Source organism: Scyliorhinus torazame, chromosome 4 (genome assembly GCF_047496885.1).
Source record: "Scyliorhinus torazame isolate Kashiwa2021f chromosome 4, sScyTor2.1, whole genome shotgun sequence".
NCBI classification, from domain to species: Eukaryota; Metazoa; Chordata; class Chondrichthyes; order Carcharhiniformes; family Scyliorhinidae; genus Scyliorhinus; species Scyliorhinus torazame.
This window is the reverse complement of record NC_092710.1, coordinates 230,819,670-230,845,993: the sequence shown is the minus strand read 5'-3', so window position 1 is coordinate 230,845,993 and position 26,324 is coordinate 230,819,670. Positions and strand designations below refer to the sequence as shown.

The 26,324-nt window shown below is 43.2% G+C and overlaps 1 protein-coding gene across 1 annotated transcript in view; it reads left to right on the top strand.

The window, feature by feature from the left end:
* frk (fyn-related Src family tyrosine kinase) overlaps positions 1 to 24,921 on the top strand; it is a 186,009-nt gene extending 161,088 nt beyond the window's left edge. The window contains exons 5-8 of the mRNA XM_072499422.1: positions 6,161 to 6,319; positions 15,509 to 15,690; positions 18,567 to 18,732; positions 19,093 to 24,921. Of these exons, the coding sequence (XP_072355523.1) occupies positions 6,161 to 6,319; positions 15,509 to 15,690; positions 18,567 to 18,732; positions 19,093 to 19,307 (722 nt within the window). The 3' untranslated portion in view covers positions 19,308 to 24,921. The remainder of the gene's footprint in view (positions 1 to 6,160; positions 6,320 to 15,508; positions 15,691 to 18,566; positions 18,733 to 19,092) is intronic.
* Positions 24,922 to 26,324: the final 1,403 nt, after the last annotated feature.

The following is a 26,324-nucleotide window of genomic DNA, read 5'->3' as shown; positions in this document are numbered from 1 at the left end:
TTGGAAAAAAAATAATTGGGTACTCTAAATTTAAAAACAAAAATCTGAATTATTTTGACATTGTGTCAAGATATATGGCGCGAAAAGGTGGCAATGCGGCCAGCAGGCTACATGCTGGTTTTCCCACCTCATTTGACACATTGTCAAAAAAAAGAGAAAATCTTCCCACCGACTCCAATGTTGGTGTCTCTGCACAGCAAGAATATTTCCACCAGAAATGGACCAGGGGTGACAGCAAAATTTCAAAAGAATATTTCCCCCCCCCCCCCCCCCCCATATTCCTGCCAGAAGCTTGTGCGGTCGGCCTCAATATGGGCATCCAACGTTTCCACCAGAAATAGGTGGATGCCTCGTTGACCCATTCAAATTCAATTCTCCAGACATAGTTAAGACCCCAGTGCCATTTTTTGTTTGGGAGTGCCAGACTGTTGTGCAGGACCTGTTTACTTTCAAATGACAGGAAGCAGCCACTATGGGAATCCGATAAGAGAATTGATGGAGGTTGCACTGTGGCGCCTAAACATATATTTGTACAAGTGAGAATTCTTTGGTAGCAAACATAGGGACATAGGAATTAGGAGCAGAAGGTGGCAATTCAGCTCTTCGAGCCTGCTCCACCATTCAATCAGATCATGGCTGATTTCTTCCTGGTCTCAAATCCACCTCCCCACCTGTTGTTCATATCCCTTTAACCTGTTTTTAAAATCAGAAATATACCTATCTCCTCCTTGAAACCATTTAACCGATTCCACACTATGGGTCAGCGAGTTCCACAAATTCACCACCCTCTGCAAGAGGCAGTTCCTCTTCATCTCAGTTCTAAATCTACTGCCACGCAACCCATATCCGTGACCTCTCCACAAGATTTCCCCACAATGGGGAACATTTGGTCTACAGTTACTTTATCAATCCCTTTTAGCATTACATACACCTCAATCAGATTCCCTCTCATCTTTCTAAACTCCAAGAGTATAAACCCAAACTGTTTAATCTCTCCTCCTATGTCAACCCTTTCATCCTGCCAATCAATCTGCTGAACCTCCTCTGAACTGTCCCCAATGCCACCATATCCTTCTTCAAATAAGGAGACCAAAACTGGACACAATAATCCAGATGTGGTGTCACCAGCACCCTATCCAATTGCAACTCCAGTCCTTTTACAATAAACGCTGACGTTCCATTTGTCTTTTTAATTACATGTTGTATCTGCATACCGACTTTCTGCAATTCATGAACAAAGGCATCCGTCTCGAATCTTCTTTCCATTTAGATAATTTTCCTTTCTATTTTTTCGGCCAAAATGGATAATTTTGTACTTATCTACATTAAACCCCATCGGCCAAATTTTGGCCCAATCTCCAAGCCTATCTGTATCCGTTTGTAAAATCTTTATCTCCTCTTCACTGCCTGCTTTCCCACCTATTTTAGTATCATCCATGAATATTGCTATGTTACTCTCTGTCCCTGCTTGCAGATTATTTATATAAATTGTAAACAGTTGAGGTCCGAGGACTGACCCCTGCAGCACGCCGCTAGTTACAGTTCGCCAGCCAGAGAAGGACCCATTTATCCCGACCCTCTGCTTTTTGTCATTCTGCTAATATTCAATTCAATCTGGTACTCTACCCCCAATCCCCTGCTATCTCACCTTTTGGATCAGTCTTTGCTGTGGCCTTCTGGAAGACTAGATATACCACATCCACAGGTTTCCCATTATCCACCTTGCTGGTTACGTCCTCAAAGAACTCGAGCAAGTTTGTCAAGCATGACATACCCTTCCTGCTGACAATGGTGGATTGAGCTTTGTCTTTCCAAAGGTTCAGTCATCTCCTCCTTAATGACTGATTCCAGCAACTTCCCCACCACCGAGGTCAAGCTAACCAGTCAATAATTTTCTACTTTTTGCCTCTCTCCCTTTTTCAATAGGGGTGTCACATTAGCGTGTTTCCAATCCACCAGAACCCTTCCAGAATCCAGGGAATTCTGAAGTATTATAACCAATGCATCCACTATCTCCACTGCCTCCTCCCTTAATACCCTAGGGTGTAGGCCATCAGGTTGCAGAATCTTATCTGTCCTTAATCCCATCAGTTTATTCAATACTGTCTCCCTAGTGATGGTTATTGCACCAAGTTCCTCTGCATTAATGGCTAGGTGAGTATCATTAATCTTTCTGTGTTTCACAAATGATTTCACAAATGTTAACTTGCTGCTTTACCGCTGCTCCCCTTACTTATCCCTCACTTTAACTAACTTCTGCGAGCTCGATTCTGAGGACAAGCTGCCGGTTTCTCCTTGCCTGGAAGCTAATAATTGCCCCATTTCTGCTGTTATCACTGCTTTTAAGCAAACAAACATGAAATCTTCTAAGGTTGTAATTGTTCTGTGCATATTTTAGTTATTCCATAAAAGGATGGTGTCACCTTCCTACAATGGGAGTTCATTTAATTGGAAGGATTTTGGAATTGCGTTGTATACATGTGTTGTGTTTCGAACAAATGTAACTGGCATCGGTTTCAAAATGAGAGACCAGAGGCTGCAATTATTGACAATAGGTGTTAAAGTTAGGTGGGTCAGTTTGGGGAATATCATTACGTTGTCCTTTTCAAACGGGTGTAATGACAATTTCTTAGCTTAATTCCCAAGCAACATCGGCCAGCAAGACCTGAGATATTAAACAATTCCTCGCCTTGCCCTAACTGACAACAAATATTCACATCCATGTGCACAGGACAATTCAATTCAACTGAGCAGAGCAGAACAGAGGGTTTCTGAAGAAAATGTACACTTTTGGGTCAGTGTCGACAGTTCGGAATGTGCTGGAACTGCCAAGGATTCTTGGATTCAGAATTAACCAAAAACAAAAGGGACCTGTGATGTAGCGTCTCATTTGAAACGAGGTGTAAGTCTGGGCCTGGAATGACCTGCTGAAAAATCAGGAAATCAGTTATCACAGTTCGAAATAGTCAGCAAGAAAGAGAGTGGGTGGGATTTTCCAGCCCTGCCAGTGGCACGCATCTTTGTGGATGGGACAGGAACATTTGGAGAAAGGTCAAAAATTCTCCAAAACGTCCCCTCTTGTCCGCGATGGCGCCTGCTGCTGGCAGGGTCGGAAAATCCTGTCCAATGAAACAAGTAAATCAGCTGAAAAAAAGGGGTGGGGAGCAAGGCAATTAATTGTTTATCTGATAATGAGGGCAGGAACAAGGCAATTTGTTGTTGTTCCCCTGTTCTAGATAATAGAAAGGTGATTGTGCCAAGTATGTAGAATTTCCTTTGACTGTTCCTCTGTCTGTCACCTTGCTGTTTGTGAAATGAAGCAGCTTACCAATTTGTATTTGACCTTGTTTTGCCATGAGAGTGTGCAGAAAAGATTTACGAGAATGGGTGATTCCATGGATGAGGGAATTCCTCCCTAGATAAATTGGAGACATGGAGAGTTGTTCTCCTAAGGAGGTTTGAGAGGAAATTTGAAATAAGTGTCCAAACTGATGAGGGCCCTAGATGGAGTAGCTAGAGAATAACTGTTTCTGTTGACAGAAGGTTTGAGAACCCGAGGAGCAGATAGAAGGAGATTGGCAAAAGGTGCCGTGAGGGAAGAATTTTTAAATAGTAGTTATGATTTGGAATGTACATCCTGAGAGTGTGGCAGAGGCACATGGCTTCCAAAAGGGAATTGGATAAGCTTTTGTAATGTAGAAAATTGTAGGGCTGGAAAAGGACAGGGGAGTGGACTTTAGCTGAATTGCTTTTTCAGGGACGCGGAATGAACTGTATGTGCATGCCATGTTTAGTGGGGTATTTCTCAGCCATCCAATGGCACTTTGCCCATTTTTGACATCGGGGCTTTTCACCCCCTGAGACTGCACTTAAAAGTGATTTCCTGCTGCTGAGCCAATGTCACCAGCAGGAAAGGCTGCATGCAGATCTGAGCGCCAAATTGTGTGAAAGAAACACCCCCCCCCCTCCCTTCCCCTGAACCTGTGGGAGGCCCCGAGGAACCCCCCTCACTCCCTCTCGATCTGGCAAAATCCCCCCCCCTCCCAAACCAGGCCTGACCCCTGGCAGTGCCAACCTGGCATCCAAGCACCCTGACAGTGCCAGCTGGTCACCCTGGCACTGCCAGGGTACCTGCGTGGTGGTGCCCGGTTGCCACCCAGCCCTGTCCCCTTCTACTTGGGGGGGGGGGGGGGCTTCAGTAGCCTGGGAGAGCCCCTAAGTTTTGTTACGACTGTTTTTGGAAACAATATTAGACAGCCCCCTGGCGAGGTTTCCCAGGTGCGGCTGGTGAGGGCCGGACAGCAGATGAATCTGATATGAGCCACAGCTTGGGCAAGATCCAAATCAGGGTGGGTAGCGCGAGTCGGGTGGCTCAGGTGAGATTTCGCGCCCAGTGCAAATTCCTATCTGAGGCTCGTATGTGGTTCACCCATTGTGCCCAGACCGCGCCGGGCACATTGGGGTCACTGAATTGTGCCCTATATTTTGCACTTTTCCTTCAGGGGCAGCAGGGTAGCATAGTGGTTAGCACAGTTGCGTCATAGCTCCAGGGTCCCAGGTTCGATTCCCCGCTGGGTCACTGTCTGTGTGGAGTCTGCATGTTCTCCCCGTGTGTGCGTGGATTTCCTCCCAGTGCTCCGGTTTCCTCCCACAGTCCAAAGATGTGCGGGTTAGGTGGATTGGCTATGCTAAATTATCCTTAGTGTCCAAAAAGGTTAATTGGGGTTACTGAGTTAAGGGGATGGGATGGAGAAGGTGTGTGCTTGAGTGGGGTGCTCTTTCCAAGGGCCGGTGCAGACACGATGGGCCAAATGGCCTCCTTTTATGGCCTCTGTAAATTCTATGATTCTATATTGGATGTGAAGGCACATGCAAAAAGGCATGATATCCAGTTAAGGTCAGGTCATGAGGAGTCTATAAAGTTACATTTCTTACCATATTATCATGTGAGAGTGGCTTTAAGAAATGGATGTTTACGCAATGTACCTTTAAGAATACGCAGTGATGTCAGAGTGTGGGGGGAGCTGGGCTTTAGATCAGCCATTTTGTAGTTTTAAGTTTCAGTTTGAAAAAGCAGCTTGTGTGTGTCTGTGTGTTTCCAGAGAGCTGCAGTTTGGAGGAAAAGAGCTTGGGGAGTGTCTGTGTTTTGCAATGAGCTGGATTTACTGTGATGTCTGCCATGAAAGACTATCTCTGGATCATTTGGGTGATTTAAACTCATAATAGTAAAGCCTTTAACCTGATGTGATTCTGTTTAAAGGTGTTAAGTCTCTTGGAAGTTTGAAGGAACATTTTGAGGAATTATTTACTGTTGCAATATTTTCAGAGTTATGTTTGAAGTAAGGGGCGTTAAGAGATCCAATGTTTATTTAAGATGTTAAGTTGAGTTCATGGAATAAACATTGTTTTGTGTTTAAAAACCCACGCGTCCATAATTGTAATCCCACACCGAGGGAACAAGCCGTGTGCTGGGAAAAGCAACAAATACATTAAAGGGGGAGGTTGGTAGAACTCCATGATACATTTTGGGGTTCTGAAAACACCTCGCCCATAACAAATACTTACCTATTGGGCAGCACGGTAGCACAAGTGGATAGCACTGTGGCTTCATAGCGCCAGGGTCCCAGGTTCGGTTCCCCGCTGGGTCACTGTCTGTGCGGAGTCTGCATGTTCTCCCTGTGTCTGCGTGGGTTTCCTCCGGGTGCTCCGGTTTCCTCCCACAACCCAAAGACGTGCAGGGTAGGTGGATTGGCCATGATAAATTGCCCTTAGTGACCAAAAATGTTAGGAGGGGTTATTGGGTTACGGGGATAGGGTGGAAGTGAGGGCTTAAGTGGGTCGGTGCAGACTCGATGGGCCGAATGGCCTCCTTCTGCACTGTATGTTCTATTGCATACTCAGTACTCCCTCAGTACTGCATAGAGCATCAGCCTCGATTATGGGCTCTATAATCTATAATCAAGTTCTGGAGTCGGACTTGAACCAAGATGCTTTGGACTCTTAGATAAGAACCTAGCTGACATTGAATAGTGTTTTGAAAATTTTGGCCCACACCAAATTAATGCTATTGATCCCTTCCTTCTGAATTACACCTACCCTGTTAGCTTTAATCACTGATGCTACTGGATAAGGTTGCATAATTAAATTTGTCCATTTTTAGGTGCGATGGCCAAAGAAGACTTCCTGAGAGAGGCACAAATAATGAAGAGGCTGAGACATCCCAAGCTTATTCAGCTGTATGCTGTCTGCACTGTAGAAGAACCTATCTACATTATTACTGAACTGATGAAAAATGGGAGCTTGCTTGACTATTTACACAGTAAGTATCGTAACCTTCCACAATCAGCTGGACTTTCTCTCATTGCAAGTGACTCAGCATAAAATTCAGCAGTGTGCAGCATTAATTTATCAAGAAGAGCTAACTGTGCAACTAATTCCAAAAGGAAAGGAACAAGAGGAGATTAGCACTTGCCAACTATTCCCTTGATATTTATGCGAGAGAGTGCCTATCCAGACGGCTGTTCTGAAAGAGAAATGGGCTAGTGTATAATTTTTTTATACTATGAGCACATCCCTGGATGCAGCTATTTTATTTGGTTATATTGGTGACATGAAGCTGCACGGTAGCACAGTGGGTAGCATTGTTGCTTCACAGCGCCAGGTTCGATTCCCGGCTTGGGTCACTGTCTGTGCGGAGTCTGCACATTCTCCCCGTGACTGCATGGGTTTCCTCCGGGTGCTCCGGTTTCGTCCCACAAGTCCCGAAAGCCGTGCTGTTAGGTAATTTGGACATTCTGAATTCTCCCTCGGTGTACCCGAACAGGCACCAGAATGTGGTGACGAGGGGATTATTATTATTATTATTATTTGCAGTAGGGTGAAATGATGCTGACAGCGGACGTGATTTAAAGGAAATGAAACAGTCTCTTGTTGAACGGGTGTAGCTGGGTGTTTCCCGGCATTGGCAGTGCCGGTATTAAATGGGACGCTGCTTAATTTCGGGGCCTTGGGTGAGGAACGCCCCGCCGAGGCTGCACTTAGTCCCTTGCCTGCACTAACAAACTTCGCTCAACAGTGCAGGAGGAGATCAGTGGTGCCATGATCCACCCACCATGGCCTCCGCGGAGAACCCTCCAACCCCCAACCCTCAATGCGCCAATTCGTCTTGGTTCAAGTCCGACTCCAGAACTTGATTATAGATTATAGAGCCCATAATCGAGGCCGATGCTCTATGCAGTGTGATGGACTGGGCTGTGTTCACGACTCTCTGAAGTTTCTTGCGGTCAAATGAAGTTACTGTGAAAAGCCCCTCGTAGCCACATTCCGGCACCTGTTCGGGGAGGCTGTTACGGGAATCGAACCAGCAGCACGGTTCGATTCCCGTAACAGCCTCCCCGAACAGGCGCCGGAATGTGGCGACTAGGGGCTTTTCACAGTAACTTCATTTGACCGCAAGAAACTTCAGAGAGTCGTGAACACAGCCCAGTCCATCACACGAACCTGCCTCCCATCCATTGACTCCATCTACACCTCCCGCTGCCTGGGGAAAGCGGGCAGTATAATCAAAGATCCCTCCCACCCGGCTCACTCACTCTTCCAACTTCTTCCATCGGGCAGGAGATACAGAAGTCTGAGAACACGCACGAACAGACTCAAAAACAGCTTCTTCCCCACTGTCACCAGACTCCTAAATGACCCTCTTATGGACTGATTTCATTAACACTACACCCTGTATGCTTCATCCGATGCCAGTGCGTATGTAGTTACATTGTATATGTTGTGTTGCCCTATTATGTATTTTCTTTTATTCCCTTTTCTTCTCATGTACTTAATGATCTGTTGAGCTGCTCGCAGAAAAATACTTTTCACTGTACCTCGGTACACATGACAATAAACAAATCCAATCCAATTCACCTTTCAGGGAGTATTCAAGCTTCCAGCACCTCACCTCAATAGGGCAGGGTACCCCTGGGCCCAATCTCTGGTGTGGGCAAAGTGCCACTTTGGCACCTTGGCACTGCCATGCTTGCCAACCCAACCCTGCCCCTCCCCCAATGCCATTCCATCTGGTCCCATTTGTCGAGACCAGTGTTAAATGCCCACCCCCCCCCCGGGTCTCCTCGGTGAGGAAATTTGATCTCGGGCACCAGTCAGATCCGACAAGTGCACATTCAAGTGTGCCTAGCTGCACACTTCAATATGTAAATTTAGGACCTGATGTGGTGGGCGGGATCCAGATCGCAACATCTTACGAGATCCCGTTAGATCTCCCAAGGCATGACAAGCCCGAAAAAATCTCACAAGAGGCCTCTCGCAATGTTTACCGGCCACGTCGCATCTCGAGATGGGCGTGACTTGACCATTAGATCATGCCCAACATCTTTTAGTGACGCTGTTAAATTGAAAATGTGGTTAAATGTTTGTTAGGGTACCAAAAGTTTCAGTAAGGGAAACCAAAGTGCCTTTTGCTCCATTGTACTTCTACTTTTAGATGTTTATGAATTGTTGTGAGTATCTAAAGCTGATAATTACAATAAAAGTAGCCTTCATATTTAGTGTAATTGCATATCAGTCAAAGGTAGATTCCAGGAAAGTCTCTCGAAAGCATGAATATGTATCTGAGATTTTGCCTTGTGAACTGGCAACTTGTGAGAACTAGCATTTAGCTTGAATCTACTGTGGAGTATATTTTAATGTCTAGAATTTATCATAATGTTGCATGAATTACTTGGTTTCCACACATATTTAGAATATCAGTTATTTTCCCTCAATTGCTTTGAATGAGATGAAGTCATAGGAGGTTTACAGCATGAAAACAGGCCTTTCCGCCCAACTTTTCCATGCTGCCCAGTTTTTACCACTCAGTGCTTCAAGTTATTGCTTTGCTGAATCAAATTTTACTGTGACTTGATGTTCAATTCTGGAAACAGTGGTGTCTGGGACTTACATGTTACAATGTATCATTCTCGAGTACCATTGTTCTATGTAAATCGCTACATGACCATTCAGTACATTTAAAAATTAAATGGCCGCTGCTCCCAGATAACTGTATTGTGTGTCTGTACTCGAGAAAGCCAGGTAGTGAGGATAGAACTGGAACCAATCTTTATGCACTTTTATAAGCATTTATTTATAGAGATTCACATTTTAAAAAATTATACCTCTTAATAATGTTTGGTTCACTGTCCTGTATTGTCTGCGACCTTGTTGTTTCCATTACTTTTGCTTTCCTGTGAAATACTGAACTTAAATATGCCACTTACATTTGGGTCAAAGAAAATTTTACATAAAAGAGTTCCTGAGGACAGTTGAACAATGATGACTATTTGTGGAATTCAAATAACCAACAACTTATAATTGTGTAGTACCTTTTAATGTAATCAAATGTCCCATTATAAAACAAAATTAGATTCCCAGCCATATAAAGAGTTATTGGGCGGGATTCTCTGGCAGGATACTCCGCTTCGGTGGCATGCACTCACGCCTGTGGATTTCCTGATGGCAAGGGGAAACCCCATTGGCCGGCTGCTGAGACAGAGGATCCTGCTGCCGGGGGGGGGGCTGCCGGGGGGGGGGGGGGGGGGGGGGGGGGGGGGGGGGGGGGGGGGGGGAGCGGCACCAGAAATTGGATCTGGCGAGTTGGAAAATCTCGCCCATTAAATCAGATGACCACAAACTTCATCAAAGAGCTGTGTTTTCTGGAATGTCTTAAAGGGGGAAAGCGAGGTAGTGAGGCAAAGAAGTGTGGGAGGGAATTCAAGAGCTTAGGGCCTATGCATAGAATCATAGAATTTACAGTGCAGAAGGAGGCCATGCAGCCCATCAAGTCTGCACTGGCCGTTGGAAAGAGCACCCTACTTAAGCCCATGCCTCCACCCTACCCCCATAACCCAGTAACCCCATCTAGCCTTTTGGACACTAAGGAGCAATTTAGCATGGCCAATTCACCTATTCTGCACATCTTTGGACTGTGGGAGGAAACCGGAGCACCCGGAGGAAATCCATACAGACACCTGGAGAAAGTGCAAATTCCACACAGACAGTTACCTGAGGCCGGAATTGAACCCAGGTCCCTGGAGCTGTGAGGCAGCAATGCTAACCACTGTGCCACTGTGCAACTGAAGGCATGGCCACCAGAGGTCAAGCAATTAAAATTGATGATGCTTAAGAGGCCAAAATTAGAGCAACACAAACATCTCAAGAGGGCTGTGGGGCTGAAGAGATGGGAGATTACCGAGATACGGAGGGACATGGCCAAGGATGACATCCGGGCAATAGTAAGGGATGACATCGGTGCTATGGAGGTTAAGGTTGAATCTATTTGGGTCGAAATCAGAAATAGTAAGATGAAAAAGTCACTGATAGGAGTAGTCTATAGGCCACCAAATAGTAACATTATGGTGGAGCAGGCAATAAACAAAGAAATAACTGATGCATGTAGAAATGGTACTGCAGTTATCATGGGGGATTTTAATCTACATGTCGATTGGTTTAACCAGGTTGGTCAAGGCAGCCTTGAGGGTGAGTTTATAGAATGTATCCGCGATAGTTTCCTAGAACAGTATGTAATGGAACCTACGAGGGAACAAGCGGTCCTAGATCTGATCCTGTGTAATGAGACAGGATGATTAATGATCTCATAGTTAGGGATTCTCTCGGAAGGAGCGATCATAATATGGTGGAATTTAAAATACAGATGGAGGGTGAAATCAAATACTAGTGTTTTGTGCTTAAACAAAGGAGATTACAATGAGATGAGAAAAGAGCTAGCTAAGGTAGACTGGGAGCAAAGACTTTATGGTGAAACAGTTGAGGAACAGTGGAGAACCTTCCAAGCGATTTTTCACAGTGCTCAGCAAAGGTTTATACCAACAAAAAGGAAGGAAGGATGGTAGAAAGAGGGAAAATCGACCGTGGATATCTAAGGAAATAAGGGAGAGTATCAAATTGAAGGAAAAAGCATACAAAGTGGCAAAGATTAATGGGAGACTAGAGGACTGGGAAATCTTTAGGGGGCAACAGAAAGCTACTAAAAAAGCTATAAAGACGAGTAAGATACATTATGAGAGTAAATTTGCTCAGAATATAAAACAGACAGTAAAAGTTTCTACAAATTCATAAAACAAAAAAGAGTGGCTAAGGTAAATATTGGTCCTTTAGAGGATGAGAAGGGAGATTTAATAATGGGAGTTGAGGAAATGGCTGAGGAACGGAACAGGTTTTTTGGGTCGGTCTTCACAGTGGAAGACACAAATAACATGCCAGTGACTGATGGAAATGAGGCTATGACAGGTGAGGACCTTGAGATGATTGTTATGAATAAGGAAGTAGTGATAGGCAAGCTAATGGGGCTAAAGGTAGACAAGTCTCCTGACCCTGATGGAATGCATCCCAGAGTGCTAAAAGAGATGGCTAGGGAAATTAGTGATAATTTACCAAAATTCGCTAGACTCTGGGGTGGTCCCGGCAGATTGGAAATTAGCAACCATGACACCACTGTTTAAAAAAGGAGGTAGGCAGAAAGCGGGTAATTATAGGCCAGTGAGCTTAACTTCGGTAGTAGGGAAGATGCTGGAATCTATCGTCAAGGAAGAAATAGCGAGGCATATGGATGGGAATTGTGCCATTGGGCAGAAGCAGCATGGATTCATAAAGGGCAGGTCGTGCCTAACTAATTTAGTGGAATTGTTTGAGGGCATTTCCAGTGCGGTAGATAACGGGGAGCCAATGGATGTGGTATATCTGGATTTCCAGAAAGCTTTTGACAAGGTGCCACACAAAAGGTTGCTGCATAAGATAAAGATGCATGACATTAAGGGTAAAGTAGTAGCATGGATAGAGGATTGGTTAATTAATAGAAAGCAAAGAATGGGGATTAATGGGTGTTTCTCTGGTTGGCAATCAGTAGCTAGTGGTGTCCCTCAGGGTTCAGTGTTGGGCCCACAATTGTTCACAAGTTACATAGATGATTTGGAGTTGGGGACCAAGTGCAATGTGTCCAAGTTTACAGACGACACTAAGATGAGTGGTAAAACAAAAAGTGCAGAGGATACTGGAAGTCTGCAGAGGGATTTGGATAGGCTAAGTGAATGGGCTAGGGTCTGGCAGATGGAATACAATGTTGACAAATGTGAGGTTATCATTTTGGTAGGAATAACAGCAAAAGAGATTATTATTTAAATGATAAAATATTAAAACATGCCGCTGTGCAGAGAGACCTGGGTGTGCTGGTGCATGAGTCGCAAAAAGTTGGTTTATAGGTGCAACAGGTGATTAAGAAGGCAAATGGAGTTTTGTCCTTCATTGCCAGAGGGATGGAGTTTAAGACTAGGGAGGTTATGCTGCAATTGTATTCGGTGTTTTGGTCTCCTTACCTGAGAAAAGACATACTGGCACTGGAGGGTGTGCAGAGGAGATTCACTAGGTTAATCCCAGAGCTGAAGGGGTTGGATTACGAGGAGAGGTTGAGTAGACTGGGACTGTACTCGTTGGAATTTAGAAGGATGCGGGGGGTCTTATAGAACATATAAAATGATGAAGGGAATAGATAGGATAGATGCGGGCAGGTTGTTTCCACTGGCAGGTGAAAGCAGAACTAGGGCGTATAACCTCAAAATAAGGGGGAGTAGATTTCGGACTGACCTTAGGAGGAACTTCTTCACCCAAAGGGTTGTGAATCTATGGAATTCCTTGCCCAGTGAATCAGTTGAGGTTCCTTCATTAATTGTTTTGAAGGTAAAGATAGATAGTTTTTTGAAGAATAAAAGGCCAGAAAATGGAGCTGAGTCCAAAGAAGATCAGCCATGATCTCATTGAATGGTGGAACAGGCTCGAGGGGCCAGATGGCCTACTCCTGCTCCTAGTTCTTATTTGAAAACAAGTAGCGGAATTTTAAAATCAAGACTTTGCTTGACCGGAGCTTGATGTGGGTCAGAAAACAAAGTGTCGACAGGTGAACAGACTTGGTGTGAGTTAAGACACATACAGTAAAATATTGGTTTACCTCAATTTTATGAAGGGTAGAATGTGATCAGGCAGGATTGTGCAATAGTCAAATCTCGAGGTACCAAAGGTATGAATGAGGGTTTCAGCAGTAGATGAGTGAAGATGGAGCAAAGTCAGGTGGTATTATGTCGGTGGAAATAGACCGTCTTAATGATGGCATGAATACGTGGCAGAAAGCTTACCTCAGTCAAATATGATACCAAGGTTTAATCTCAGGCTGTGGTCAAGGTGATGGATAAAGTCACTAACTCAGGAGTGGAGTTTGGAGTGGGCATTGTAAACAATGGCTTCGATTTTGCTGATAAATAACTGTAGACTGTTTCTTCTAATGTAGTACTGAATGTCAGATGACCCGTCTGATACTTTAGCAACCGTGGAGGAGTCGAGAGAGATGGTGATGAGGTAGAGCTGGATGTAATCTGTAGACACATGAAACTAATGCCGTAACTGTGTTGTTTCCTACATTAATTTCTGAAATGTTTATCACAATTGCTGTCTGTAAAATCAGAGTATTGGATGATGTCGCCAAGGGGCAGATTGTGGATGAAAAAAAGAAAGGGGTGATGGATAGATCCTTGTTGCACACCAGAAATAATGATGCAGGAGCAGGAAGAGGCGTCGTTGCAAGTGATGTTCTCGCCCACGCATGCGCCAAAAGACGCCGGCGGTTCCGCGCATGCGCGAGATCACACCGGCCCTTTGGCGCATGCGCGAACTCCCGCCGTCCCTTCGGGGCCGGCTGGAACTGCGCCAACCCCTCCAGAGTCCATCTAGCCCTCGAGACAGGTGAGAATTCCTCACCTTGGGGGCCAGTTGACGCCGGAGTCGTTGGTGCCGGTTTTCCCGCCGGCGTGGGGACTTAGTCCCCACAAGGGAGAATCCCGGCCCATACCTCCAAGTCATGTTTCGATAAATGCTCTTTATTTCTGGTGATTTCGAATGAATAAAAATCGCTTAATTTTTCATTTACTGGGATCATGTGGGATTACGTTGAAGTGGATTCTTTGCCGGCGAAGATCATGTGATCTCTGTGGCAGTTGGTTCCGTCGTCGGTGATTGAAGCGGCTAACTCTTGATCTGCCAGCTCCTGATTGAATGGGACATGGGAGCTCTTGGTCCGGAGGGGCTCTGATGTTAGAAGCAGATTCCTCCCATTGTCTGCACCGTTCTTCAGCAGCCTTGTGTCTTTTTGATTCAAGCTTGTAGGTTGATTTCCAGGTTGTTGGGCGCCTGTGGTCTGTTTCACAGCCTCAGGCTCCCAAACCTGTTGGTCAGTGTCAGCCCGAAGTCTTTTCAGCTGGTCTTTGAAACATTTGCCAGGTTACTTACCTGACAGGGGTGAAACAACGATCAAGAAGGTGGTTAGTTCAGGACGAGGGCTGTTGCTTCACAGTGGCAGGGTCCCAGGTTCGATTCACGGCTTGGGTCACTGTCTGTGTGGAGTCTGCACGTATTCCACGTGTCTGTGTGGGTTTCCTCCGGGTGCTCCGATTTCCTCCCACAAATCCCGAAAGACGTGTTTGTTAGGTGAGTTGGACATTCTAAATTCTTCCTCAGTGTACCTGAACAGGCTCCGGAGTGTGGCGACTAGGGAATTTTCACAGTAACTTTATTGCCGTTGTAATGTAAGCCTACTTGTGACAATAATAAAGATTATTATTACTAAGGTGCACCTCAGTCTTGGTTCGCTAGGATAACAGCAAACGGAGTATGGTCAAATTGATTCAGAACATTTTAGCAATGTGGTATTACATTCCATTTCACCCATGTTGTAAACATATATGTATCATTTTCTAAAATAATATCAGAAACGTTTGTTAACACCATTGTTGGGGAAGTTTACAAATGCTGTCTGTTATTGTGCAGTACTGCGTATTTTTCTGAAGTCAATTTTAAAAATGCGTGTATGTGAGCTGAAAATCCAATATGGGGTTGCCATGTGAGTTGGTTAATTCAAATTATGGGAAGTATTTTGCATTACCCAACCAAATTACTCATGCTTAGTCTTATTTCTGTGCTTTTGCCAAAAGTTCGGAGCTCATCTGCGTCATTCTGCAATAAGTGGCAGTGGTGGTCAAAACAGTTTAAATTCAGCAAGTTGGCAATTATGATTGAATTTACGATTAACCAGCAACTGTTTCAGCCAGGTGGTCATCGCAACGCAAATGTTCCAGGAAATCGTGCTGTGGCACAAATCACTTGGGACTTTTGTGCCTTTAAACAGTCATTGCATGCAAAAACGTCTGGATGCTAAATGGAAATTTCCTCATTCTTTTTGAGTTTAGTAAAATAAATGTTCAGAATTCTGGAGCTGTGGGCTCATTTTCATTTCCAGTATATCTTCCATTGATGTTTACTGCTATCATTACTGCTTCAATGAGGTGAGGCTTAAACTTGGGACTTTTGTGCCTTCAAAGAGTCTTATTTTACCAGATTGCAGGTTTTAGGATGATGGAAATAACTTCTGAAATTTAATATTTATTAAATGTGTTAATTTCAACAGAAAACCAGGGCATGACTCTGACCATAAATGACCTGCTGGAAATGTCTGCACAGGTGGCATCAGGCATGGCCTATCTGGAAGTTCAGAATTATATCCATCGGGATTTAGCTGCCAGGAATGTTTTGGTTGGAGAAAACAACATCTGTAAAGTAGCTGATTTTGGACTTGCTCGAGTTTTTATAGTAAGACTAATAATAATTTTCCGTAGCTTTAATTGTTTTCTTAAGGAATTGAAGGGATTTCGTCTGTTGTGCATTTTGGTCAACTCAGTACTTAAATAAAAATAGTGGGATGTTTATGAGCCTGGGTACCAATAGAGTTGTGATTCAGGTGAGAAATCAGTTTAGCTAGATTATAACTAGATAACAGAAAAGAAATTTGAGAAATATTTTAGTATAATATGAAAGTGGTACGATGGGGCAAGTTATGTTTAACTCTAAATTAATATAGTGTTTTACTTTGATTTATTATTGCCCTCAAATTAATTGTCTATTTTTATGCAGTATTAAATTCAGCATCATTGTTTTGTTACTGTAATTCCTTGGCAATTTCCTGGGGCGCGATTCTTCGCTCCCGGGGGGGGGGGGGGGGGTGGCCTGCGGGGGGGGGGGGGGATCCTGCACCTGGGGGGCCTCAAATGGGGTGTGGCCCACGATCGGTGCCCACTGATCGTCGGGCCGCCCTCTCTGAAGGAGGACCTCCTTTCTTCCGCAGCCCCGTAAGATCCGCCTGCGCGGGTGACACCAGTTATGCGGCGCCGGCCCGTCATGTATGCGGCACCGCCTTTACGCGGCGCCAAGGCCTGGCGTGCGTAAATGACGCGGCGCCACTCCTAGCCCATTATCGGGCCCTGAATCGGTCGGGATAGGGGCCGTTTCGCGCCGTCATGAACCTCGACGCCGTTCACGACGGCGCGAACGCTCTGCCTCCATTTCAGAGAATCCCATCCAGGATTTCTGAACCTTTATTTTGGCATGTTTACTTCACTACAATATGGTTGGTTAGCTTAGTTGACGAGATGGCTAAAGTATGGTGATGAATGCTGCCAGCGATGCAGGTTCAAATCCCGTATTTGCTTTGGTGATTCATGGTGGCCTGTCTCCTCGCTTTGCCCCAAGTTTGTGGAGTGGAACCGCTCAAGCTACATATTTAATTATACATACCTAACAATGAATGTTGCCCATAAAGAGACAGGCAAAACTGGGACCCGTGTGGGTATCCATAGCCACACCTTTGGTTTGGAGGAAATGAGACTTGTTAAAGGAGAAATCTCAGGCCCTAAACACTCTTTTCAAGTGAGCCTGCACTTCACGTGCACCTTTTTCAATCTGGACTATTGCATTTGCTGCTCCAAGTGTGGTCTACTCTACATTGGAGAAACATAATGCAGACTGGGTGACCGCTTTGCAGAACACCGCCGGTCCATCCGCAAGCAGGACACAGACCTTCCTGTCACTTGCCATTTCAACTCACCGTCCTGCTCTCACGTCCACATGTCCATCCTTGATCTGCTGCAATGTTCCAATGAAGCCCAAAGTAAACTGAAGGTACAGCACCTCATCTTCCGATTAAGCACATTAGAGCCTTCCGGAATTAACATTGAGTTCAACAACTTCAGACTGAACTCTCCTCCACCTTCACCTCATTTTTATTTCTATCAATTTATTTTAATTTCTTCCATTGATCTGTTCCTCCCTCACCATTGTTCCCCTACCCCCACCCCACTTTGGCCAATTGTTCCTAGTTGCCCTTTGACACACTGCTCACCTTTGTTCTGCCATTCACACATTCTAATCTCTTCATGTGTCTCGATCAGCACCCTTATTAGCCTTAACCACCCCCATTTACATTCCTTTTGTCTTCTGTCCTTGACATCTTTGTCAATTTCCACCTATCGCTGGCCCCCTATCCAGCCCCCCCCCACCACGCCCACCCACTACAGTATAAACTCAACTCCATTTCTAGTTCTCTCTAGCTTTGATGAAGAGTCATCCAGAATCAAAATGTTAGTTCCCTTCTCTCTCCAGAGATGCTGTCAGGTCTGCTGAGATTGTCCAGTATTTTCTGTTTTTGTTTCAGATTTCAGCACCCGCATTAATTTGCTTTTATTATCGGTGTGTAATTAGACTTGTGTTCATATTTATGGCTTTGTTTGTTTTAATAGTAGCTTCAATTTTAATGATGTGGAGATGCCGGCGTTGGACTGGGGTGAGCACAGTGAGAAGTCTTACAACACCAGGTTAAAGTCCAATAGGTTTGTTTCGAATCACTAGCTTTCGGAGCACTGCTCCTTCCTCAGATGAATGAAGAGGTAGGTTCCAGCAACATATATAGACTAAGTCAAAGATGCAAGACAATACTTTGAATGTGAGCCTTTGCAGGTAATTAAGTCTTTACAGATCCAGAGAGAGGGGTAATCGCAGGTTAAAGAGGCGTGAATTGTCTCAAGCCAGGATAGTAAGGTAAGATTTCGCAAGCCCTGGCCACATGGTGATGGGTGAATGTAACGCGACATGAATCCAAAGTCCCGGTTCAGGCCGTACTCGTGTGCGGGACTTGGCTATAAGTTTCTGCTTGGCGATTCTGCGTTGTCACGCGTCCGTTCATCCATTGTCGCAGCGTCTGCATGATCTCGCCAATGTACCACGCTTCGGGACATCCTTTCCTGCAGCGTATGAGGTAGACAACGTTGGCCGAGTCGCACGAGTATGTACCACGCACCTGGTGGGTGGTGTTCTCGCGTGTAATGGTGGTACCCATTAAGATGCAGGTAATTAAGAACTGTAAAGTCTTAATTACCTGCAAAGACTCGCATTCAAAGTATCGTCTTGCATCTTTGACTTTGTCTATATATGTTTCTGGAACCTACCTCTTCATTCCCCTGAGGAAGGAGCAGTGCTCCGAAAGCTAGTGATTCGAAACAAATCTGTTGGACTTTAACTTGTGTTGTAAGACTTCCTGCTGTGTTCAATTTTAATGTGTACCTCTTATTTTCCTGAAGAAATTGTGACTATGCCATTTAAACGGTCTTTAATTATAACTCTTTCAACACCATTAGACAGATGATGATGCTGTTTATCAAGCCAGGGAAGGAACAAGATTTCCTGTAAAATGGACTGCACCAGAAGCCATCCATTCAAATAAGTTCAGTATCAAATCTGATGTTTGGTCCTTTGGAATACTGCTGTACGAAATAATCACTTTTGGAAAGATGCCTTATCCAGGTTAGTTTATTATATCTGGGCACATTTAGAATCACTTAGTTACTAATGTTTCAATTTTCTACTTAAACTGCAGAAAAACAGAATCAAAGTTGGAGGCTGAGGTACAACTCATTTGGATGTTTATCATCATCGTTCAGGAAAATAATTTCATTAAAAATGTTAAACATTGCTGAGGACAGATTGCGTTCAAGTGGCAGGTAGTTTAATGATGCACCGGACTGAATTATTAAGGAGTCATTTTGAAGAGTGTTTTCTTTTTGGTGCCATGAATGTAAAATAACTAAAATGTAACTTGTTGAAATATTTTGTTTTAAAAATATTTTTGCAAAAAATAGTGAATGCTGGCTTTCATTTCTTTAGGGTTGACAAATTACCAAGTTATCCAGGAAGTGGGGAGAGGGTACAGGATGCCATGTCCCTCAGAATGCCCCCCAACATTGTACGAAATCATGCTAGATTGCTGGAAAGACAAAGATATGGATCGGCCAACATTTGAAACACTACAGTGGAAACTGGAGGACTTCTTTGAGACTGATCTTTCAGCCTATACAGACGCTAGTGTTTTTGTTAGCTAATGTATATAGTTTATTACCTGTATAACCTGATCCAATCAGAACGGATTTAAAATTCACATCTTGATACTTATTAAAATTTATCTCACCAGTTAAAGTAAACACATGTACGTTCAGCTATTAATCAATTTATGGCTGGTATATACGTATGTACATACTAGGCCCACATTAATTTATCGCTGAATCCATATGTCTGATTAACCCCAGCAGTTTAGCCACTTCACATTCAAGCACAAAGGCTTGAACAAGTTCCATGTAACTGACCTCCATTTGTACATAATTTTATTTGATATATGCGGATCAGAAATGCCTGGTGCAGCATCATTGGAAGTGGATTATCTGGATGGCGAGGCCGTTACTGTTCAAAAACATTCAGTGCTCCAGGGCTAGGGAGGAAATTATCAATTTTATTTCTACCTGGAAAGGTTATGTACAGATGTTGGACCAGAACAGGACTGGGCTTGGCTGTGATGTTTCTAGAGTTCAAACAGCTCTGCTATTACTGTTGTGCAAGAAAATGACTAATTGGATGAACAACCAGAAACTGGCCCTTGGCCACTGAGCTGTACTTTTATGTGAGGCTGTGCTTATAGAAGAGATAGACATGGGATGATAAATATTTTGGCTGGGGATGAAACATGCCTGCAGCATCCTCTTCTGACACCAGTGTCTAAATTCGAGAAATACAGTGGGAAGTCGAATGGGCTACATGACAAGTGGCCAATCCACTATTGCCTGATTTGTACCTCTACCAAATTCAACTATATATAATATATATATATGAAAATAGAAAGTTATACTATGGTGATATTACGTTATGCACATTAGATATAGCGTATTTCACCAGTTGTGTCCAGCTGTATTCATGTAGGCAGTTGTTGTTCTTTTTCTCCTCACCGTGCCTGTGAGATTCAGAGATTATTTCTATAAATATTCTAATTGGATAAATGGTTGTCACAAAACCAGAAAATAATGTCAAGCCCTTTGGCATATATTTCTCACTCATCAATGCATATTTTTGTAATTTGCTGAAGGTATGTGTCTCTCTCAATAAGCACAAAACCTACAAATATAGGGGCATACCCATAGGACCAAAGCACATTCTCAGGCGGCCTACTTTTGTGATGAAAATCAAATCTTACTATATTCCATTCCTAAGAGTCATGAGGATACTTTCATAATGTGTATATAATTTTATATTCTACGCTGTTACAGAATTCGATTTATTTTTTATTGTGCTGCCAGGAATTGAGCTGTACATAAAGCTAGATATAATTGATAAAAATTAAGCTGCAGCTAATCCTAAGCTTTGTAAATTTTGACCAAGAAAATTATTTGAACTCTGGACTATTCCAGATTTTGAAGTTGGTGCATTAAGATGTAAAGATATTACAATCCACACCAACCGTGATTCGTGTAATTTGGTTTAGGCTCCGATTAGTCCTAAATCTTTGATTAACCTAGGAAATACTTGGTAACTCTTTGCCTGGCCTAGTACAGCTGAATGTGAATATTCAGCTTTAAAAAAATATTATCCACCATTTTCAAAGTGGTTTGTCGGAGGATCACTTCTGCAAGACTTTTATGTTCGGAGGCAGTTTTAACATTTTGAACTAAAGAACAGTATTACCAACCTTACCGCAAATATACTGTTGAAATTCATACTGAATTTTAAATGAAACGATTGGGCCAGGCTTTGCTGACACAATGCTGCTGTTACTAATGCACAACATTGGGCTAGCAACTTGTGAAGGGGTAGAGATACCCTGTGAATCGGCACTTGCCATGAATTGCTGGACACTCCACAATTGGCTTTGTGAAAATGCACCAACCTTTAACCGCCCCATGAAATGGCTGTATTTGTACATTCATTATCAATTGAACTTCCCAAAGGAAGTTAAATCTAGTAATTAAAAGGATAAGCACCCTTTTGCCGACATGATAATTGTTAACGACTGGCAATCAACCTGTTTTTCCACAGTCCTGTAAATTGTGAATTGTTGGGAGATTTTTTAAAAGTGAAATTTTAAATGTATATACTTGTTTTGTCTCTCATGCAATATTCCTGCTTTCTCTCTCTTCCCTGCTCTTTCTCTACCTGATTTGACATTGAATTCACCCATTCTATAACTCCCCTTATATCTCATTCTTCCCTTTATTTATTTCTCAGTTCTCAATCTTGCTGGTTGAGGAGATATACTGGTGTCCAGTGGTTCACTCTGCTCCCAGAAGCCCAGTTGGTTTTGGACCATAACAATATAAGAAATAGGAGCAGGAGTGGGACATAAAGATCCTTGCGACTTTTCTGCTATTCAATAAGAGCACAGCTTATCAGATCTTGGCATCAACTCCATTTCATGCCTATTTCTCATAATGCTTGACCCCCCCACAGTTCACAAATCTGTTCATTTTAGCCTTCAATGTAATAAGTGACTCAATTTCTGCTCTCTGAGGTCGAAAATTTCAAAGATTATCAGTTTTTTGAGAGTGGAAATTCCTCCTTTCATTGATCTCAAACAAAAAATCTCTGAAATTGTGCCCCTGATTTTATATTTTTGCTTGAAGGGAAACATTCTCTCAGTGTCTTCCCTATCAAGCCCCCCCATCAGAACCTTATATGTTTCAATAAGAGAACCTCTCCTTCTTCTAAACTTCAATAAGTATAGGCCCAATTTGATCAACCTTTCTTTATAAACAACCCCTTCATCCCAGGAATTAAACTAGTGAACCTTCTCTGAACTGCCTCCATTACAGATGTATCCCTCGTTAAAAATTTGAACAAAATTATAGGCAGTAATTTAAGTGGGTCTCATGAATGCCACGTATGGTTGCAGCGAGACTTGTCTACTTTGAAATGCCAGCTCTCTCGCAGACATTATCCACCCTACTCAGTGCTGTTATCATCTATCTCCTACTTGCAGCAACGTTTTGTGCAAATATTTTAAAAACCTAAATATGCAATTGTAAATTTATGTAATGGGACACACTTTGAGATGTACCACTCCAGTAAAATCTGGCCCAATGTTTATGTAAATGCCTTTGTTGAATAGCAATTGCCAGATTACCAGATGCCAAAAAAAGGAATATGATTTTAAATGTATAGGTTTTATAGCAAAAATAAGTTATACTTACCAAATCATCACTTTTACTCTTCTGATTAATTCATCTCTTCAACTATTTTCTGACAGCTTCATCTTTCAATGTTCATATAACTTTTAATAATAAAGCAGAGTGGCACAGAGCTGCTTTACGGCGCTGAGGATCCAGGTTCAAACCCAGCCCTGGGTCACTTTCCGTGTGGCGTGAGTACATTCTCCCCGTGTCTGCATGGGTCCCGCCCCCACAACCCAAAGATGTGCAGGGTAGGTTGATTGGCCATGCTAAATTGCTCCTTAATTGGAAAATTTGAGGGCAATTGAGCATGGCCAATCCACCTAACCTGCACATCTTTTAGGCTGTGGGGGTGAGACCCACGCAGATATGGGGAGAATGTGCAAACTCCACACAGACCGAGACCCGGGGCCTGGATCAAACTCGGTCCTCAGCGCTGTAGGCAGCAGTGCTAACAACTATGTCACCGTACTGCCCTGAGTACTCTAAATTTATAATTTAAAAAAAACTTTTCATAATAAAGCTAAATTAGCAATATGCCCATGGAATTTGAAGATTTACCACAATTTTAATTTGCCACCCTCAGACAGTGATGTGGAATAAAGTAATATTGTAATGTGCTAATGTTTTAGATTCAGCCATGGACATGACAGAACTCTGTGAATAATTCTTTGTTTTTTTTCATATGTTGCAATATTAACTGGAAAATAAGCCTCCTTATGGCAAGATCACAGTAATAGATTCTATATGTACTTACTCTCTTGCCAAACTAAGGATCTGCTTGATGATTGATGGCCTTGACCTTCAATCTTATCCTTCACTTATCCTGCCTCTAATTAGTTTAGCAAGCCTGTACTCTTGTGTGCTCAAAATTGCTTGAATAATGCATTAGTCTATTTCCTCAGGATATACCATCAGGAATTTTACATAAAAATTATAAGCAAAGCTTTTATAAAAAGTAGAAAATTGCTAAATTAGCTGTTTGTGCCATGAACCTCATTATTTTGTTGCAGCTATGTTTTTATATTCAAACAGTTTTGTACATGAATTGTACCACGTGGTACTTATAATTTTACATGATTACATTTTACCATAAGGAACTGTTCTGAAATTAACTCGAGCTCCCAGATTATTCTGTAGGACTACTGTGTATGAAAACTTAATATCTTCATCTGAAATTCATTTCTCAGCTGTTTCAGTGGAACTGTGCAATTTAAATGGATTAATGTAATCCACTTAAATAGCAAGGGAAGTTTAGATAACATATGGACGTTGTAATATCAAGGTCTAGTTTCTATCGTTAAAAAAAACCTTGAATACATGTAAGAATATTTTGGTCAAAAGTGTCATTGTAGGGTTGAATTATTTAATGGTTTTATGATTTTCTTTACCAGCCATGCAACATTATTTTTGTATTCATTTGCCTTGTGGATCAGTTGGGCTGGATTTTAATTCCCAAAAATGAGTGGGGTTGTCTCAGAAATTAAAATGCAAACATACTGGAACAGGAACCAAATGCTCCAACTTCTGGTTTAGTGGAGGTTGAACAAGGAGCATGCAACTAACTTCATGGGAAATGGGTTGGTTATCTAAATATCAACATGAGACTACATGCATTCATTGTAAAGATCATTCTATTTTTAAACAGAGGTAATTTGAGTTCACCTGGGCCTCAAAATTTGGGAGCTTAAAAGAAGAACCGAATGTATGAGATAGTACCATAACACCAGTGGTATTGTCCAGGAGGAGCAGGAGTGCTTGTCGCAGCCTAACAGTTACCCAGTAAATGACTACTGCTACGTTGCCCAGTGCTTGTGAATCTGAGCAACATGGGATCTCCATCTGCCCATCCCTCCGCCCTCGCCCCCACCCAACTCCCGACACACATAAAACAATTGTGAAGCCCATATGACCATTGGACCCAAACCCCATGATCTGGAAGCTCTTGGAAATTCTTCACTCTTCCATCTGCGAACTGGATGACCACCTCTCTCCCCTCCACTAATCACGCTCACTCCCCCAAATATTGACCCACTCTTGGAGGCTTCCTGCGCAAGCCTGTTAACCAGGCTGCCCGTGGGCTGGATCTTCATAGAAAAACAAGTGAAAGCATCCCTGTCGTTAAATTCTGCAGTACCTTCGGAAAATTAAGTCGTGTGAGCTTCAAAACCTGGCAAAAGGTCCCCAACCTATCCCACCTCCAGAACTCGCCTCCAGGCTAAAATCTGGACTGTTCGAGTAACGAAAGATGTTATATAATCTTGATTATTTTTTTTTTACATTGTGTAATGTTAATTTGTAGTTTATTTTTGGAATTATTTGTTAACATCTGTGATGGGTGCAGTTTGCCAACAAACCTTGAACTTGGATAAGGGCTGCTGAAATGTTTTTTTTTACATCTGAGTGCTTTATCACTTGTGTTGAAAATGAACACTTGCATCAAATGAAAAGACATTTTGTAGAATTTCTATTATGTCAATTTTAATAAAGGAATGGATTTTAAAAACATCATTGTCAAATATCATCCAGGTATCACGCACATTCACAGATTGGCCCACGATTACCACCTTCAAGCTGAAAAGTACCCAGTCTTTTTGTAGAATTTCTGCCAGAAATGTCCCTAGAAAGGCAAAAGTACCTCAGGAAATTGAGCTATGCCAGTGGTATTTTCAACCAACAGAATGCTGCCATCAGTTCAAAAAATATTCTCTCGACCACACAATTGAGCTATGTCATGTATGTATTTCAGTGCTGGTGCGATGCTAAGTATGTAGTTCCTAGGTATGTAGTTCCACAATGATTGACTGATCAAAGCATGTTCCTTTGATTTTGTGTCATGGGCAGAGGACAGGTTATACTGAATCAGCAGTGCTTGCAAAACCCAAAATAAATTGTCTCCCATTAGATGTGATTCTGCGATTGGGCAGCATTTCCTGAATAATCCTGAGTGCGTTAACAGCTACACTCAAAAGATTTAAGATAATCAGTCAAACTTGTACCATGGCTCAGTTTGCTTGCTGGAAGCAACATTCATTTTCATCTAGGAACTAGTTCTCTGCAATCGAGGAATATGTTCAATCCTTGCCATTTTTAAAAATTACCTGGGAGTTTGTGGAGCCTATTAATCCCTGTTACTTTCTCCATGGCAGTGTCTTGGCCAATCAGAGCCAACTTGCTAACCAGTCAGCATGCGTTTCTGCTGTAGTATAAATTGTTGTAATTATTTTAAATTAGGCATTCTTACTGTTCCGACCCCCCCAAAGGGGCTTGCACCTGCATTGTATTGCTCCCCAGGTGATTAGGGGGCAGGGCTTCCTACCAATTGGAGGATCCCCACAGGCTATAAAACCCAGCCTGGGAGAAGGTCGGGGAAGAGGACCCTGAGGGGAGAGGAGAGGTAGAGGGTATTGCATTGAGGAGTAGTAGAATAAACCTAGTTGTATCCTGTTGGGCTACATGTGGAGTCTTTACCTTTGGTCACAACAAAGAAAAGTACAGCGGAAGAACAGACCCTTCGGCCCTCCACTAGCGATGAGGATGGAAAGGAGCTGCCGCAACCACAGGCCTCTGCGCCTCCAGCCTACCTCCACAGAGCTTGGAGAGGTCTCCGCCGCAGACAAACCAAGGGCGTTCATCGGTAAGCTTGAAACCTTTGGTGCCGATGCGGATGACTGGGCGCAGTATTTGGAAAGGGTCCAGCCAAGTTTCCAAATCAATGCCATCACGAACAGCGAACATCAGACCCTGACTTTGCTGATCGGCACCCCTACTTACACCTTGATTAAGAACCTCGCTTACCCGAACAAGCCTGACGAACTAGCATTCGATCTGTTAGTTGATCTGGTCAGCTGTCACTTGAAACCGCAGCCCCCTACCATGGTCCAGAAATACCGGTTTAAATGGCTTCAC